The sequence below is a fragment of the Excalfactoria chinensis genome, chromosome 18, assembly GCF_039878825.1.
Source record: "Excalfactoria chinensis isolate bCotChi1 chromosome 18, bCotChi1.hap2, whole genome shotgun sequence".
Lineage (NCBI taxonomy): Eukaryota > Metazoa > Chordata > Aves > Galliformes > Phasianidae > Excalfactoria > Excalfactoria chinensis.
Window position 1 is genome coordinate 6,847,225 of NC_092842.1, and position 18,143 is coordinate 6,865,367.

Here is an 18,143-nt window from a genome sequence, read left to right on the forward strand (position 1 = left end):
TGGTTCTGAACCAGGAGGGACAATCAGAGCTGCAGCCAAACACCACCATCCCACTCACCCCAGGATGTGTCCCCACCATCTCACACACCCAAAGCTGGAATCAGCCCACCATTCATGAGAGCAGGGCTACAAACCACACTGCTGCCTGCATCCCAGCAGGGATCAGTCGCTGATTTATGTTCTCCTCAAGACGACTCACCTGCTCTGACTGCTACAGCTAATAGCAGAGTCAAGTGCAAGGATTCATCCCTTTCCCCTATGCTGCTGTATTGGCTAAGTCCTTTCAACACCGCCCTCATTACTATTTCTCTTACTGCTGACATCAAGTCCTCCTCAGCCAGGACCAGGTGCACAGTGGCCCAATCAAACACCACACTCCCCCCCCCCAGGCTTTTCCCCCCCGCAGCCCACGTGGCACTGCCTGCATCCAGACACGCTCCAAGCTGTGATTGATGGGGCAGCAGCTGCTGTGCTTACACAGAGGAGCCATCAACAAAGCTCAGGGGGGGCTCATAGGACCCCCCCCAGCCCCCGCCCTGCAATGCTGGTGTTTGGCAGCTGGTGTGGATCCCTTTGGGAGCTGCTTGTCAGGTTGCAAAGCTGGTTTTTCACTTTGCAAAGCCGTTCCTGTACCAAAGGAAAATGCACAGAGAGGAAACCACCGCCTCGGGCGTGATAGCTGGGATAACATTTTAGATGGGATATAAAGGTTTTAGTTAGCAAGTGCATCCCACCCCACGGGGTGGCTGAGGGGCCTGGGCTGGGAACCCAGGAGCCCCCCCTCACCCCTCTGGTGCTGGGGACAGTGGCAGCAATAGTCCATCAGCGTGGCACCACCTCAGGGCTATAGAATCAAACACTGATGGATAACAGGGAACGCTGGTGACACAGCTCTCCTCTGGGGACAAATAGACCATAACATTCAGCAGTTAGAATGGCAACAGGGAGAAGAAAGGCATGGAAATCAAGTGGAACAGGGCTTGGGGGGAAGCAGCTGCTTGTCCCTGTGGATGGACAGGGAGGAGCAGGACTTCCTTGCAGAGCCTCAGCCACATCCCATGGCAATGCTCATTTACCACCAGCAGCCATCTGAACACAACACGGACCCTTCCCAGCTGAGAGAGGCATTCAGCCCATCTCCAGCACACCCCTGTCAAGCATTTAACTGAAACTGCAATTCAGCACGCCCATGGTGAGCCCTGGCTGCATTCCTGCTGCCCCGGAGCCCCACTGCTCCCAGCCCCAGACAGGGCTCCCTTGAGCAGTCTGTGCCTTCAGCACCAGGGCCGTGCCCTGCAGGGCAGTAGCAGCCCAGCTACACATTGGGGTTTAGTTCCAAATCTTTCCTTGGAACTGTAATTCCTGCTATTATGCACTCCATAATGCCTGTGCAATTCCATTTGCTTTACTCGGCTATTTATCGTGCTTTATTAACCTAAGATCAGAGGCAGTTTGTTCTAAGATGATGAGCTCTCCCCACCCCAAGACATAATAATTTGTTCCAGAAACTGCAGACACTTACCCGAGCTCAGCCTCACTCTGCAGCCCCAGCACAGACACAGAGGAGCACGGCAGCTGCCCCCACCCATTCTCCCACCCCAGCAGCCCATGCCCCCCACTGACCCTCAGCGGGCCAGGATGTACCCCGAGCTCCTCGTCCCCATGGCGCAGGCAGGCACAGCTCCGGCCCTGGGCTGGCAGCTGTCGGGAAGCTGAGATGGCCCCAAAGCAGTGCCTGGGCACAGCCCCAGCACCACCTGCCTCAAGGCTGCCTGCTGCTCCCAGAGGGGCTCACGTGCCCAGGATGCTTTTGCTCTATTTCAAACCCTGACTGAATATTTTGCCATGAGAAATGTATCTTCAAATAAACGTAGCTTTGGAAAGAGAGGAAAAATCGTTGGCAGGTCCCTGCACCACAAATCCCTGTGCTCCCACTGCATTTGGCCAGGAAACAGCATTCTCATCCTGGGAAATGTCTCATTACATCTCCCCCAGTGGGAAGCGGGATGCAAGCGAGACAGTCAGAGAGCTTTGGAATGAATGGAGACATCTCCACAGCCCACTGCCAGCACTGCCCCAGGGTGGGTTCTGGAGATGGTCACGGTGATGCCAGTCAGGACTGGGGACAGACAGACACCACCACATGATGCTGGGACAGGAAGGGGAGCTGGTGTGAGTCTATGCACACATTGTGGCACATCCATAGAACTGAGCACCTGCCAGAGTGAGAAGAACAGTGTGGGCTGCCCCTGCGTCCCATCAACAGCAACTGAAGAATGGCTGAGAGGCAGCCCTGGCAGCAAAGCTCCACTGGTTCCAAAATGTGCCCAGCACCATGGCCCACACAGCTCCCACAGACAGCTCAGCATCTCTAGGGGCTGTAGGTACCCCCAGCACTTGTAACCCCTGCAGCTTCTGCCCCCAGCTTGGGCAGCACAGCTGAGGGATGGCACAGCTCACCACTCCTGCAGCATGACACAGTACACAGGGATGGCAAAAGCTCGGGGCAATAGAGCCCATGGTGACATGGGGCACATGGGGCTCCAGAACCATCTCCTGAAGGTGTTATCTCAACATTTTCTCCATTCACTATGTGAAGAAATTGAAGAAAGAAGGAAAAAACACAAACAAACAATACCACCTTCATTACAGGAGTGTGATTTTTGCCCAAGGGAAGGGGGTGATATTGCTAACCATTCTGCAGCAAATCGAACACAGCTGGACTCAGGCAATATCACCCTAGTGGGGTAACACTACAGATCATTCAGGCTTTGTGGGAAAGCAGAAACCCAGCAGCCCAAGAGCAAGGAGGCTGCACTGAGCAAGGCTGCAGGTCCTCCCACTGCTCAACCCTGCCCCCAAATCAGCTGTATGAACACAGCTGTATGAAGGACAAGGGCAAGGCAGGTGGCACCGTGCTGGGGATGCCAGGCAGGAATGCTCAGCCTGTGTCCCAGTGCAGGAGAGGCTGCAGAAATCTGCCAAATGGGGAGGTTTCTACTGGGGAGGACATCACAGTATAACCATATTGCAGGAGTTCATCAGCTCGCTGTCTCCTGAGGGATGCTGCAGTTCCTCCCCAACCTCATCCAGCACATGGGGTGCTCATCCTCTGGCTACAACCAGTCTGTACCACAGCTCTCAGTAGTGAAAAAAAAAGGTGAAAAACCCGAACAAGGAGAAGCAATAGAACGACATGTTGCGTTCAGTTTGCCTTCTTTGTTTTGCAACATTGGAGATTGACACTCAGAAATCGGCTCCGATAATTGCTTCTGCTGATGAATCTGGATTGTTTAATTAGAGCCTGTGCATGGAGCTCAAGCACTGATGGGCAATCACCAATTTGCTGGAAGGACCTGGCTCCTTCCCCATGGAGCTGAGCACGGCTCCCCATGCTGGGAACCACTCTGGTTTGCAGGCACGGCCTGCCAGCCCTGGTGCCAAGAGCAGTGCTGTGCCCTGGTGCTGCCCTGGCACTGCTCCTGGCACCCAGGGCTGCTCGCATTCCCGGTACTGCATGCATGCATGCATGGCACTTACTGCGAGAAGGAGGAATCCATGCTGAAATCCTCGGCGTGGGGCCTATGGGTGAGAGCATCACAGGAGGTGAGGGCGGTGCAGCACAGCGCGGGCAGCTGTGGGGGGACCAGCAGGGCTGGCACTGAGCCCTAGGAATGCACGCTGCCACAGTGACATCCCCTCCTCGGGCACCCAGCAATGCCCCAAGGGCTCAGCTCCACACAAACATATTTCTTTATGCTGTCTGGGGGGGAGTTCTATGCTTTTTTTTGGGGGAGGTTCTTGGCTGAGTCTCACAAACTGCTCCATCTCAAATTTGATTTCACACTTCCTGCAAGGAAATTACATTCCACGAGGTGCTGCTCGGGGTGCTTCTAGGATCCACGTGCGCCTTTGGAGAGCTCATTCTGCACTTGCAACTGATGGCCATAAAAATGCAAATGAAATAAACAGAAGGAAGGATGAGGGTATGTGGGGCGTCAGTGTTATGGTGGGTGGCACACAAATGAGGGCAGTGGGATGCAGAGAGTCCTGGGGCAGCCCCAGGCCAAGCTAGCGCTGCTGGCTTCATGCTGGCATCTCCTGGTCCCAGCATCAGCACAAGAACAGAGGAGTCTGAAATATGCAGTAAAGTACTCCGGTATATTTCAAAGCACACAACAGCAATGAATTCCCATTTCAATTGAAATGCATGTCCAACAGAAAGCCAGCTCATCCACCATCTACCCAGAGATCAGAGCAGCCTCCTTGTGACACCATTCTGTTTGCTGCTCCTCCATCATTACTTATGTGACGCACGCCCTGCACTGAAACACCTGGGGGCTTTCTTAGCATCATAGATGCTTGGGTTGGAGGGGACCATCCAATTCCAACCCACCGCTGCAGGCAGGGTTGCCAACCACCACATAAGGCACCAGGCCACATTCCCCACCATCCCATCCGATGAACCCACTTCTCTCCCAAATCCCCCAAAATGCAGCTGAGCAAAGCTGAGAGAGGTGCTGGGTCACAAACTGAATGACAACTTGCAAACTTTCTGATTCTTAGTCTGCAAAACCTGCACAGGACACTTTGGGGTGGGCAGTCCCAGCCAACAAGCTCTGTGCCAGCCAGCCTCAATCCCTGCAGAAAATTGGATTAACCTCAGCAGCAGGCACTGCCCAAGGCTCCTGCTCACATTTGGCTTTCCACAGCATCCATCCATGCCTCACAGACACATTATGGGCGAGAAACGGCAAGTGATTTGGTTTTCTCCTAATGCACAGCAGCTGGTGGCTGGTGGTGAGAGGACAGAGTGAGCAGAGCTCCTGCAGACAGAGCCCCGCACACCAGCTGCCGTGGGGCACTGCACTGCACTGCACAGTCCCTCACACTCTGCTCACCCTGCAGCTGTGATCTCAGTGTGGGGTGTGGGGCTGCAGCCCCCCAAAAAGCCCCACAATGAGTGCCCTGGTTGATGGGCAGCCCCAGCTCTCCCAGCTCTGCCCGCCTGGTGCCACGGATGAAGCACTGCAATTAGTGAAGAAAACTAAAATCCACTCCAGTTCCTGACTGGGAAAGGATTGTTTTCCAGACACCAACAAGTTTGTAAGAGTTGGTGGGTTCTGTTCAATACAGAAAGGCACATGTCCTGCGGGGGGAAGGATGGGCAGACAGGCTTACAGCCACAGCACTGCTTCCACAAGCACAGAGCTGGGCAGAAGGAAGGGATGTGCCCTGTGGGTGAGGGCTGCAAGGGGCTGCAGCCACCCTGGGTTGTGACAAAGGCTGGTGGCATCCTGCAGTGCAGAGCAGCAAAGGCACAGAGCAAGGAGAGGCGCAGCAAAGCAAAAAAAACTTCACAGCTTCAGACAGCTCTGACATCTGCAAGCTGCAGCCCCTGACAAAGGGTAGGACTTTCTTCTAAGGGGAAGACACAATGGCAGGTTTATTATTAGAACAAAAGGCAACTAATGAGGCTTGCTTATGTACAAGAGTACATACCTGCCCACCCACGCTGCGCTGCACAGCCCCCTCTGCAGCACCCGGCCTGGGCTGCACACTCCAACCATGCCCCAGCCATGGCACCCACTGCCACTCTCTGCTGTTCTGTCATTTTTTGGGAAGTATTTTAATCAACAAAGAGGATTAAAATTCACTTCTGGCTGTTCACTTCCCAGCCAGCTGAAGCAAAGGATTCCTGCCTCGAGAGGGGAGCCTAGGAGTCACCAGGGCACAACTGCTTTCCCGGCACCACACTTCAGGATGCTCAGCCAATGCCTGCCAGGATGGGGCACCTGGGGCTGAAGGAACCCCTGATCCCAGTGGGTCTGTGCTCATTGGGAAGGCGCAGAGGGGAAGAACCAACCAGGAGGGGCAGCTGCTGGGGAGGGGTCCCCAAAGCGATGCACATCCACAAAGACAAGAGCTGCACCATGGTTCTTACCATACTGACAGTGAGAAACTCATCCACAAAAATAGCCTGATGTGAGAAGGACAGATGGGAGGAGACAAAAAAGGAAAGAAAGAGGGGGAGAAAGAGCAACAAAGAGGAAGGGAGAAGCAAGCAGCACGGGCAGTGTCTGGCTAACGACATGTGCAGGATGGGATGGGGCAGCCCCACGGCTCACAGTGCACTCAGAGCCCGGGGATGGGGACACAAGGGAGGGGCTGAGGTCTGGAAAACGTGCAGTACCTCAAATGCAGCCCATTGAGCCATGTGTGCTGCCTGCCCTTATCTTACCTTGCAGGAATGCTTAGCTCATATATCAGCCCCTTCCACAGGAGCAATGCTGAAGCCCTGCACACCACTGGGCTCTGATGGGGATGAAGGACCAAAACACAAGCACACATTTGGAGCGTGGGCTCCTGATGCTTGGCACCTGCAGCTCAGCACCGATGTAGGGCATGGAGTGGGAGAGGGCAGCTCCCTGCTGAGCATGGGGGGGTCTGCAGGGTGGGAAGCACAGCACAAGACCAAACCCTGCAGGAGGGAAATGGAGGACATGGTGACATGGGGTGTCCTCCTTCCAGCACAGCTGAAAGTCCCCGCTGCACCTGAGTAGGTGCGGTCCCTCCCTAACTCCTAAGCAAAGCCCTGGGGAGTGAGCTGGGCACCTTTTCAGGCTATCTTCATTACAACTGGAAGCAGCACAGCCTGCAGCACCACAGCTCTGTGTTGCATGAAGGAAATGTGCAGAAACATTGCTCTTGGCTCACTGACCCCCATCCCAGTGAGTTCAGTGTTCAGCTGCAGGTAGAACGCGCACCTGGGACTTGCTATGGAGACCAACACTGAGAAACCAAAGCACAGCAACCCCAATGACAGCTCCAGCAGTGCTCAGAGCAGACCATGGGTCTGAGCATCGGGCTGTAAGCACACATCCAACAGGATGAGCTTGCTAATGCCTGGTGGCCCCTTGGAGGGAACAGCCATTGATTAGTCATATATTACATTTTCAAACACGTTTGGGTGGTTCTGGTGCTCTCTGAAGTGCTCTTCATTCAGCAAGCACTGGGCCCACCAGCGTGCTGCTGTTTCTCATCCATTGCCACACAGCTTCCAGCCCTCGTTGTGCCACGGATGGAGTAAAGCCCCAGGTATTGGTGCCAGAACCACCTCCAGCCGCCAGACAAGGTTGGGGGTGTGACCATGGAGCCTGAGGACAAGGAAGTGAGGGAACAAAGTGATTGCTGCCTTCAGTCACTGAGTGCAAGGTGAGAGGGAGCCCAGACGTCCCCAGAGCAAAAGGACAGAGGGAGCAGTCACAGGATGCAGCAAGGGGGAAGCCCGACTGAATATGAAGATGAAATATTCACCCTGCGTGATGAAGCACGACGATAGGCACGTGGAGAGGCTGGGAAAGCTCCATCCCGGTTGATTCCCTAAGCTTAGCAGGACCAGTCCCAGTCAACCTGACCCAATCTCACCCAACTTTAAAGTTCATTCTGTCTGAGGAAGAGGTTCCCCCAGCCATCCCTTCCAACCTAAATCAGCCCACAACTCCTATGTTCTCCATCAAACCATCTCAGCACCACGAGATTTCACATGGCAGCACTCCTAAATCTGCAGCCCCAATTCCTGCTCCTGCAATTCCCAAAGCAGTAGGAGAGCAGCTCATCCTGGGTCAGACCACAGTTCCACGGCACGCGGTTGTCTCCCACTGCTCAGGGCTGGCTGAGCCCCTCCAGTTTGTAGGGAGCGATCCTAAGGTCTGGGGAGGACAGGCAGTGCTACCAGCCTTACCCCCCCCCCCCCCCCCACCCCCGAGTTTTTTGGGCAGGTCTTCAAACCCAGATCCATTACGGGGGTGTTTGCTGTCCCTTAAGAATATCAGTTTGCCTCCGGACAAAGAGCAACAAGAAGTTCCCCTACTTCCTAGCAAAGCTGCATAAACAGGACACAATTATCTTGTAAAAATGTTATTTTTTTAAACAAGAACACAACAGAATGTCCGTACGTCCGGTGCTGCAGAGAGATCAACAGACCCCAAAGCGAGATCCGAGCACAGATATTTTCATGACCACACTGCCAGCAGCTTCCTCCCAAACACAGCTCTCAGCCTGCATCGCTGCAGTGCTCCATGGAGAGCTCAGCTCAGAAATTGACTTTTCTGTGCTTTGTTCCATCTCAACACCTTCTCCTCCCAAAGTCTTCCTCCAGCACCATCTCTCCCTCTTGTGGGAGCAACCCCGTATGATGCACCCTGCAGAGTGGGGTGCAGGGCAGCTGGGAGCATCGTGCAGCCTCCCGCTGTGTAGAGCTGCAGGGCTGCTCGGTCACTTCCAAACCACAGCAGAGATGTTCTCCTGCTGAAACCAAGAGCCACTAAAAGCCCTGAGATGTTACAGTGACTAAGAGACGGAGTAAAAGGCAAATAAAGTAGGTGAGAATAAACTTCACTGGTTTCAGCTGCCTGGAGAACTGATTTGCATCACTGGGAACATCCTGTAACACAGCATCTGCTTCCAACATCACCTCACATCTCACCCCAAAGTCCCAGTAACAACGATTGCTGCTAACATGGTAATGCTGTTTGTCTGGCTCAGGAAGAGACAGAGCATCTCTGACACGCTATCCATAATTCCAAAGCAATCTTCTCTCCTTTGTCTCTTGAATAGGCAATGAAATACAAGCACACCAACCGTGTTTATTGCCAACTCCATCACCAAGGGGAGCACAGCATTTGCGGGATTCAGGCTCTGCAGGCAGCTTGTGGGGCTCTGAGAGCAGTGCAGAGCGCTGCCAGGGACTTCACCTCCCACCAAGCAGCATCCAAGCCACCAGCTCCTTACAGCAAGACTGCAGCAAAACCCATGAAATTCCAATGAAACTCAGGGAATTGGGTTCAATCATGTATTATCTTCAGCCCGGAGGCACCCGCTGTGCTTCGCACTCTCAGCTTTCTGGCCCAGGTCCACTAACAACTGAAGCTTTGTGGCTTTTGGACATTGCCCCCCTCAGCTCCAGATCCATCCCTGCCTTACAGCACCGCTCCTTATGCCACAATCCCTGCCAAGAGAAACAGGGGCCAACCCTGGGGACAGAGCTCCTGCTCCTGGGCTGAGCCCACCAAGCCCCTCTTTCATGCTAAGCCCCAGCAGATTGGGATGGGTTTGGAAGAGCCTCCCAGCCACAGGTATGAGCCTCTCCTCAGCCCCAGAACCTCTGAGCATGCTGAGGGGACACCAGCAGTGCCTGGGGGGTGGAGGGAAGGAAGTGATCTCTCCCCAGGGTTCTGCTAACAGCACGGCTCAGTCCCCAGAATGGGTCAAAACAAGTCATAAAACCAGAGCAAACCAATCTGCCCTGGGAGTAGAGAAGATGCAGATTGCTTGGCAAAGTGTGATGACACCTCACAAGGCTCAGGAATGCAGTTCCAATGTACCTGCCCAATGCCCATTTGCAGCTTCCCATACATATGCAGCCTTCCAGACTCGTAAGCCCCAGCTCATGAAATCAGAAAGGAATGATTCACAAGATCCAAGAGTCTACTGGCTGGAAGACCAACCATGGTGCCAACACACATCATATGGAGACCTGAGCTCTGCAGGCACTACAGGACTCTGCCTCCTGGATCTGGAGACCAAAACACGTGCCCTCCACACACCTCCTTGTCACCCCAATGGGCACTGCACACCACTCAGCCATGCCTGCTGCCTGCACTCCCCTGGCCCACCCGGGAGCTGCACGAAGGTCCTGACACCAAGGTGGTGAATTCCTGCCAGCCTGGAGCCAGCCAAGCAAAATTCACCAGGAGCAGAAGCCTTCCAACTGTGCTAATTTGCGCTGGAAAACAGAGCTAGAAACAGCACCAAATCGCATCCTAGGAGATACACAGCACACAGTCACAAGTGAGGCAGATTTTGCTGAGAGGGAAGAGACCATGGATGGGCTGAAATGCTGAAGAGATGACAGAAAGAAAATAAACAGAACCAGAACTGAACTCCTGACACATGCCTCCTTTTCTAAATGAGGTCTAGCTGCTTCTGAAGGATGGTGCAGTGTGAAACCATTTCCATCCTCCTGAAAAACAGCACATTTTTCTCCTGTGCATTTCAGTTGTGTGCTTGCAGAAAGAGGATGCAGCATTTCCTAGGGCAGCCTCTTTCTTTTTTTTCCTGTTGTAAATAAATCATTCCTCAGAAGGGGGATCAAGCATCATTGCAAACATGGTGCTTTATGTACAGTGCTCACTGTGGTGCTAACGGTGCAAATAAGCTTTGGTCTCATACTGCACAGAGAAGGTGCAGCACAAGTTAGCAGCATCATGTAGCAGCCCTACAGTCTCAGGGCTGCCATTCAGGCATGCTTTTGTCAAACAAAAATAAAAATTAAAAATAATAATAATAATAAAAAATAAACCAACAAGGAGTACTTATAAAAAATTCAAAGGAAGTGGTTTTCTTCTGCTCCAGCTATCTGTTTCATAATGGAACTTCAGAGCTGGCATGGCTCTTCCACCCACATCTATCAGAAGGATTTCACCCCCCATCCTTCCAGCCCCTGGTGGCACGAATCCGTTCCCCCTTAATGAAAAGACAAAGCATGCCCCCCCACTTCCCAAGCCCACGCACCACTGCAGCCCCGCAGTACCTCTGTCCGACATCACTCCCCAAGGAGCCCATCCTCCGTGCTGGCAGCAAGGGGCTCACCCCACGGATATCTTCTGTCGTTGCTGGTGGGACAGTTTTCACATGCGAGTTGCTCTCTGAAGGGGAATTCTTCAGCTTGGCTCTTGCCATCCTGCAAGCCTGGGCTGCTTCTGTGACTTCCTCCTCTTTCCCCCCTGAACTCTCCCGTACATAGCAATCCTCACTGCATTCAGTTTAGAGCTGTCGGCACGTACCATCTCCTTTCTTCTCCTTTCTCCCCACTCACGGCTGCTCAGTGGAACAATCCTGCCCTGCACATTTATTTTGGTAGTGAGGGGAGTCAAGGCAAACTCTCTGGCCTTGCTGCTGCAACGGATTTGGTGCAAAATGACTAAGAAAAGCTTTACTGTGCAAAAATCTCCAAAATGGCTTTGTTCAGTAAATAATGTAATTGTCTTGGCTGCCTCCTTTAAAAAACAAATGCTTGCATTATGCTTATCACCACAGGCAGGGCAGGGCATAAGGGATTATTTTTTTCCCCATCCCTGTTTTTTTGTAGCGACATGAGGGGGAGGAAGCTATTTCATCTTATCTCTCCGTGTAAAGAGCAGCGTGAGGACTGAATGCCAGGGAACCGACTCAGCACTCTTGGCTCATGGACACAAAGCAGCAGAACAAGGCCCCCTCCTGAATGCACACACTGCAAACTGAGCAGAGGGCAACTCATCACTGCCTCACTCTGAGCTGCCACCTCCAGTGCTCCATCCCTGCCCACCTGGCTGTGCCCAAACAGCCCATCCTCACACCACCCAGCTTTGTTGCTTCAGGTGAGCACAAAAACTGCTGTTCCGTCAGCACTCTTGGCATCGATTTGCCAAGGTGTCAAACAGAGCAGAGAATTCATCATGGCCAAGGGAGCCCCAGGCAGGAGGTAACTCCACAAGTCCCCCATTGCGCAGGTGGGACGAAAAGATGGGGCCATGCACCCCACTGTCTTCCTGGGGACGCTGCACCCGGGCAGCACCCGACGAGAAGCATTGCTGAGGGATGCGGCAGTGCCAGGGAGGGGGGGACCCGAGGGTCGCTGGAACGGCGGCTCAGCACCATGGACAGAGGCAGCCGCCATTGCCCCATGGAGTTCCCTCAAACAACCACCCCACCAACTGCTCTCAACCACCCCAACAACGTCTCAAAATCACCCCACAGCACCTTAACACCACCTGATGGAGCACCTCAAAACCAACCTACAGAATGCCCTCAAACCACCCCACAGCTGATCTAGGAAAAGAAACCAAGTCCCTGTTCCCTGTTAACAAAATCTATGTTTCCCTACTCAGAGTGTAATTTCTTAATGGGATTTTACCATAAGACATGTTTTACTGCAGCATTTTGAAATGTTAGATGGATAAAAACCCGCAGCCCATTTACCAGTGTGCCAGCTTTTTGAGCACATTTAATTTCTCCTTTTGCCTCAAAATGATTCATCAGATCAATACGTTTGTTTCCTAACAGAACCATTCCTCTCTGCTCCATGGTTTGCTTCAGCCTTGACTCCAGTTATTGCTCTGGATCTGCACACCCCAGGCCATTGTTCCCATGCCCAGCTGTAATTGCGGCCACCAGCCCCACGGATAGGCCCCAAGCCTGAGAAGCCCTGATGGACAAGAATCGCCGGGGCTGTCAGCTCTTTCCCATGATAAACGATTCAGAAATTCTAACTCATATTGTATTCCTAATTCCAGAAGAATATTAACTTCAGGGGAGATGCACAAAGTGGCTTAAACATAAATCACGATTTCCACAGTAATGCCATCAAACAGCAGCACTGAGCAAAAGAGGTATTAGGGAAAGGCTTGGGGAGTTTTAATAGAAGATGGAAACTCTCCCGTTGTACTTTTGTTGTACAGCACATGATTAAAAAAATGCACATAATAACACTTCAAGAAACTCAGCTCCCACTTGTGAAAGCCTCTCCACAAAGACACCTTTTAGGGGAGCACCTGAGCACAAACCAAGGCACAAAGATGGAGGAGAGGGGACCAAGCCAAGGCAGGTCACAAGAAACCTTGTACAGGGCCACTGCTTTCACCAGGCATTTCCCTTCCAAGGGAGAAAAGAGGTTGCCTGGTGCTGAAGCCAGAAGTCAGGCTGTCACGAGGAGAAAAAGCAAAATGAAGCTCTGAGATGCCAGTTGTTGGCAGAGCACATTGCTGTCTGTAAGAGGGCAAGGGGCTGGTTGCACTGGGTGGGCAAAACAGCTTTGCTGCAACTCAGAGCAAGGGACCGTTACTCAGCAAAATGCATTTAAGACTAATTGCAGATCCCCAGTGCTGGTGATGTCAGTTTATGGCTGTCAAATGCTTACCCAGAACTCAACCAATGCAACAGCCAAAACGCATCACTCCACACATAATGAGCGTGTCCAGAAGGCTCGCTCTTGCTGGGAAGTCTCCTGTTCCTAGAAAGAGCAATGGCTGCAAAGTGTAACCTGAAGCGCTGTGCTGACAGTCTGTGCTTCACTCACAGTGCAAGAAGGCAAATGAGAGCAGCAAACCCTCATGCATGCAGTGCATCCTCCTTGGGAACACAGAGAACAAAGGCCAACAGAACACAACATCCCTGACTTCAGAGTCCAAACAAGAATTGCTCCGGCCCAGAAATATTTGCCTGCTAAATGAGTGTCAAACATCTGGCTGTGAGCCAGGAAATCAATGCTTAATTTTAGTTTGAGAAACCATTACAAACTGCTGATCTCTCATTTCAGTGCCTGCATTATGCAGAGACCATTGCTGCACCGGGGGGGAGAGAAATGGCTTGAGATTGCTCAGCAGCCGTTGTTATCGTAACAGTCTTTCTAAAATATGGTTTAGAACAAAGCAGATTTTTCATTACAGGCTAATGACAACTGGATCCACAGCACCTGCATCATGGAATATTTTCCTTTCATCTATCTAGCTTTCAGTCCCAACTGCCAGAACTCCTTTCACATGTTGATCCAACCGATTATTAATAAAGCACAATATACCCCACTATAAGCAGTTGATGAAGCAGGAATGGTGGGTTTTTTTCCCTAATTATTCCAGGAAATCAACCTACAGTGCTGAGATTGGACCCAGAAGTGGCTGCACACAGAACTTCCTGTAAGAAACACTGACTGAACATCTCTCAAAGCCTTGAATGTCATGAGCAGCATCAGCTCTGCGTGGAGGTGCTTCTGGCAGCCATGTGAAGTAACAAAAGAAAAACACATTTTGCTCAAAGCCTCAGGGCTGCACCAGCATCTCACCAGAGATTACTGAGACACCCAGGGGACTGAGAGATCTGCCTGGCTCTCATTGTACCCCCAGCAATCCCCAAGGGCTGTGGAACCGCCTGCCTGTGCCATCCTTCCATGTCCCAACCAAAGAGAAGGTGAGGTTCTATGCAATCCTACCACTGCCACAAACTCCTCTGCATTTCAAGGACCCTACAAATTTAACAGCATGGCATCACCACTTGGGAAAACCTCAGAGCACTACCAGTACATGGATAGACACCACCAATTTCATGCAGCTGAGCCGTTGGCTAAAGAACATCTCAAGAAGTGAACACGGGTCGGATCTGCTTGTTAGTCCCCAGGGGATGACCCACATTCCCACAACAAAGCTTGCAAACAGCTTTCCAAAGCCTGTGATATCTCAAGGCTGACAGGGTTAGTGCAAACTAACTGGGAGCTGCACGGAGCAGCACTGCTGTGCTCTGCCACCAGCCCTTCTCTTCAACGACCTGCTGCAAATATCAGCCTTTTCCAGCCGGTTTTGAGATTGTTTTATTCTGCTTACCAAACTTTGCTAATGTTCCAAAGGGGAATTAAAACTGCAGAAAGGCTGAAAGCTTTTGTTTCCTCTCTAGAATAGCTTTTCCATTGACATTCGGTTCAGTTAAAACAACAAATTTGTCAAAAAGAAGAAGAAAAAAGAAGAAAGACAAGTGTTGGTGCTTCCTTTTCCCTCCCTATGTAGGATGCGTCCCTTCCATCCCCACAGGGTGCCAGTGCTCTTCCTCCTGCAGGCAGGGAACTCAGCACCTTCCCGAGAGCCCCCGGCAGCTCCCCAGCATCACACCAGCCCAAAGGCAGATCCCCCTGTGCAGATTTCCAACTATCCAGCAGTAGGTGGAGTTGCACTTACTGGTAAAGGCAAAGCCAAAGAGCTTCAGATCTTCTTATAAGCAGAAACACAACGTCAATACATTGATTACTTCAGAACTGCAGAGATATTGGAATGTACAAGAGATGCTCAGGAACCCTCTCTGGACATCAAGGATGTCCACACTTAGTAATAACTAGGCTTAGAAAATAGAGCTCGTATAGATCAATTTAAGAACCTCTCTCCATCTCGTTGCCATCTTTGAGGTGAGGAAGCCCTCCCAGCACAGAAGAGTGGAGAGCTTTCTGATATAGGAGTGCTCATTGAACCCCAGGGCTCAGAGACAAATTACTGCACCTCCCTGCAGGGCTGGGGAGGAGGCATAAGCCAGTTGCAGCACACGGGCAGCATTCAGCACACCGAGCTCCACACCCCACACTCCTGCTGTCCCCTCTGCTGCAGTCCCCTCAACACAGAGCAGCAGAGTGCAGAGGCACTGTGGGGTTCCCAGGACTTCAGTTTATTTGAGGTGAATCCACGACTCAGCATCCCTATGAACAGACCAGCAGCACCAGGCTGTGCACAGCAAGGCAGCAACAGCACAAAGCACTTCAGCGGCTCTTCCCCCACATTCACGGTGCACTGAGGAATTATAACTCTGCATTTGCATTGCTGTCAAACTGAGAGGTCCCAGCCCAAACAAACTCTGTTTTCCTGGGTTTGAAGAAAGCACAGAGCAGGAAGCCAAGCCCCTGCAAGGCTGTGCTCTGAACAGAGGAGAGCCCAGCAGGCCAGGGATGAGGGAAGAAAACCCAACATACAGCACCCTTCCAGGGCATCACTCACATTATGGACTCCTAAAGCTCAAGAAACCAGCACTTATCACGGTGCCATTGCTTCCTGCATAGTGCAGCACCAGGCTGTGAGTGCCAAGGCTGGGAGCAAGAGGAAAGACAAGCAACAGTGGGATCAGGGCAAAATCAGTGCCTGCTCACAAACATCCTGCACACTATGTGTGTGTGCACTGCCTTGCACTCACCTTCTCTGGTTTCTGGTCTCTCCATGCATTGCTTGTCAGGTTTAATTTCTATACAACACAAGACGCCCCCTGAGAAGTGGTTGGATGCACCTATACCACCAAACGCTCTCCTTTGTATCTGAAATGCTTTCCTGATCTTTGTCTTTTTAAAAACAATGTCATTCATATGAAAAGTTGATTAATTCTGCTCATTATAACTATTCTCACAAATAATATCCAGCTATTCCCCCTCCTTGTGACTAGGGGGGATAATTGTCCTTACCCTTCTCAGCAAAGCATTTAAGCACCAGGGCTGAGATGCTCTATACAAAGTGCTAAGTGTTGTTATTAAGCTGTCATTAAAAGCATTTCAGGAAAAGTTCACAAACCACAGGGATTTTTGTCGTCACAGCAGCTGCCAGGATGGCAGCACAGCTCAGTGGCTATGGCCAAAAGCAGCAGCCAAGTGGTTCAGGAACCCACTCCCGGGAACATTAACAGTGAGAATGCCCCGTGGCTACATCCTTGGGGAAGGGACTCACCCCCAGCCTGACCCATGGGGCCAGATCCTGCTTCATTAAGCTCAGGGTGTAGAGAAACCCAATGGCTGTGAGCCTGGAGCAGAGCACCAGGGGTTACACATCCTTCTGCAGCCATCAAAACCTTCAGATATCCCAGGCAGTGGGCACTCAAAGGGTCTGTATGGCACAGGTAGAGCTGCTGGCTGCAATTCATTCCCTGTTTGGTCCTTTGGCAAATGCAGTGCCCCCAGAGCAGCTTCACATAACCACTACCCGGCAGTGCAGCATCTGCTGAGCATGAGAGAGTGCTGTAATAAACTGGAGCACTGCGGCTTCGGAGAAGGAGCATTTAGAAAACATGGAGGAGAGCATTTATAGCAGCAGCAAGAGAGCTGGAAATAGATGGGAGCCTTTGAAGAGCCGGGCTGCTGGAGACAAAGGGAAAAATTATGTAAAGTAAGAAAACACAGAGAGCACGCAGGCAGGCTGCAGGCACAGAGGGAGACGGTGTGTCTGGTGGCAGGAGAGCCTCTGATTCTCCTTCCCTTCCCCAGTTCCCTGCATTAACATTTCCAGCTCTGCCAATCCCCAAACGTTCACGCGTAGAACAGGGGACGGCACATCCAGCACTGCACGGCTGTGCTGTGCAGCTCCGTGACAGGGCGAGGAATGTCCCCTGTCCTTCGTCCCCTACCCTTCGTCCCCTACCCCATCCCTCAGCCCTGTCCCCCCCCTCGGGGGCCGCGGTGCCCGCAGAGCCGCATTTACATAACGCGGGGCCGTGAGCGCTGCGTGCGCCGAATCCCAGAACTGTCATCGCAGCCTTTGCAAACCCATTTTTACCTCCCTAAGTGTGGCTCGTCAGCACCGAACATGAAAGCTGCAGAACCAGCAGAGGCTGTCGGCTGAAGAAATAGAGCAGACACGAAGGGATGCTGAAGAAATATCCCTGCAGAGCTGCTGGCTCCGGGCTCCTCTCTCCGTGGTGTGCTCAGGAGAGGAGCAATGAGGCCCCGGAGCCTAACAGCAACTTTATGGTCTCTTCTCACATTTTCCTAACAGAGCCAAAGCCAGGTTAAAACCGCCAGAGGAAAAAGGGCACATATTGGTGTACCTGTCAGTGCTGCTCAAGTCAGCAAGGAAATTAAAAGCCTCAGGGTAAAATCTAAATATATATCTGCAAGCAAAGCAGGAAAACTCTGCAGAGAGTGCAAAGCCAGCTGGGCCACTTCCCAGGTGAGCATGTAGCAGGGTGGCTACCAGCACTGGCGTTTAACGGGAGCAGTGATAAAGCCTCAGTGCACCACAGGAATGCACTGTGAGCGTGCACAGCACCTGCCATTAGCCGCACTTGGTGGCCTCCCACTGTAATGGACTCTGTGCTGTGTGCATTCATTGCCCCACTCACATCCCACACAACACAGAGGACATCTCTAACACCAGCTATAAAGCTCTGAGCTGCTCCTGCACAACCTTTTTTTCTCCCCCAGACACTTTGTAATTAGACCATTAAAATTCTAATGAAACGAGCTTTTAAACTGCAAATCAGTGTTTGCTGACTAAACGGCCTTAAGCTTCCACTAAAAATGTGGAGAATTTTAGGGACTGGAAATCTTCTCTGAAGTTTTTTGGGGGGTTTCTTCTTCTTTTTTATGATGGATCATCAAGGAGAAACTCAGGCCCTGAGGCTCTATCAGTTCCACCTCTGTCCCTGGGCTCTCTGGATCATTCTATGTATCATTTGCCAGACATTTCCATCTTCTGCCACCATTCACTTTATGATGCATTATATAAGAAAGGGAAAATGGCAACTCCCCATACAGACAGATTCACTGCCTGCTGCAGAAATGAGCCATAAACTCCATGGAGTTCTCTGCCTCATCG

General features: G+C 51.9%; 1 protein-coding gene across 15 annotated transcripts in view; it reads right to left on the bottom strand.

The window, feature by feature from the left end:
• Positions 1 to 18,143, bottom strand: part of KCNT1 (potassium sodium-activated channel subfamily T member 1) — a 56,974-nt gene that overhangs the window by 18,162 nt on the left and 20,669 nt on the right. For 4 of the 15 annotated variants that reach the window (XR_011905524.1, XR_011905523.1, XM_072352600.1 and 1 more), the window contains exons 1-2: positions 10,595 to 10,853; positions 3,541 to 3,582 (exon numbers count right to left, since the gene is read on the bottom strand). The exons of 6 other annotated variants lie outside the window; for them this stretch is intronic. Coding sequence is in view for 5 of the 9 variants with exons in the window: in XM_072352600.1 (XP_072208701.1) it covers positions 3,541 to 3,582; positions 10,595 to 10,743 (191 nt within the window). In the remaining 4 variants the exon portion in view is untranslated. Of the gene's footprint in view, positions 1 to 3,540; positions 3,636 to 10,594; positions 10,862 to 17,102; positions 17,202 to 18,143 lie in introns of those variants that run through there. 5 more of the 15 variants (XR_011905526.1, XM_072352598.1, XM_072352602.1 and 2 more) reach the window with 4 other exon arrangements.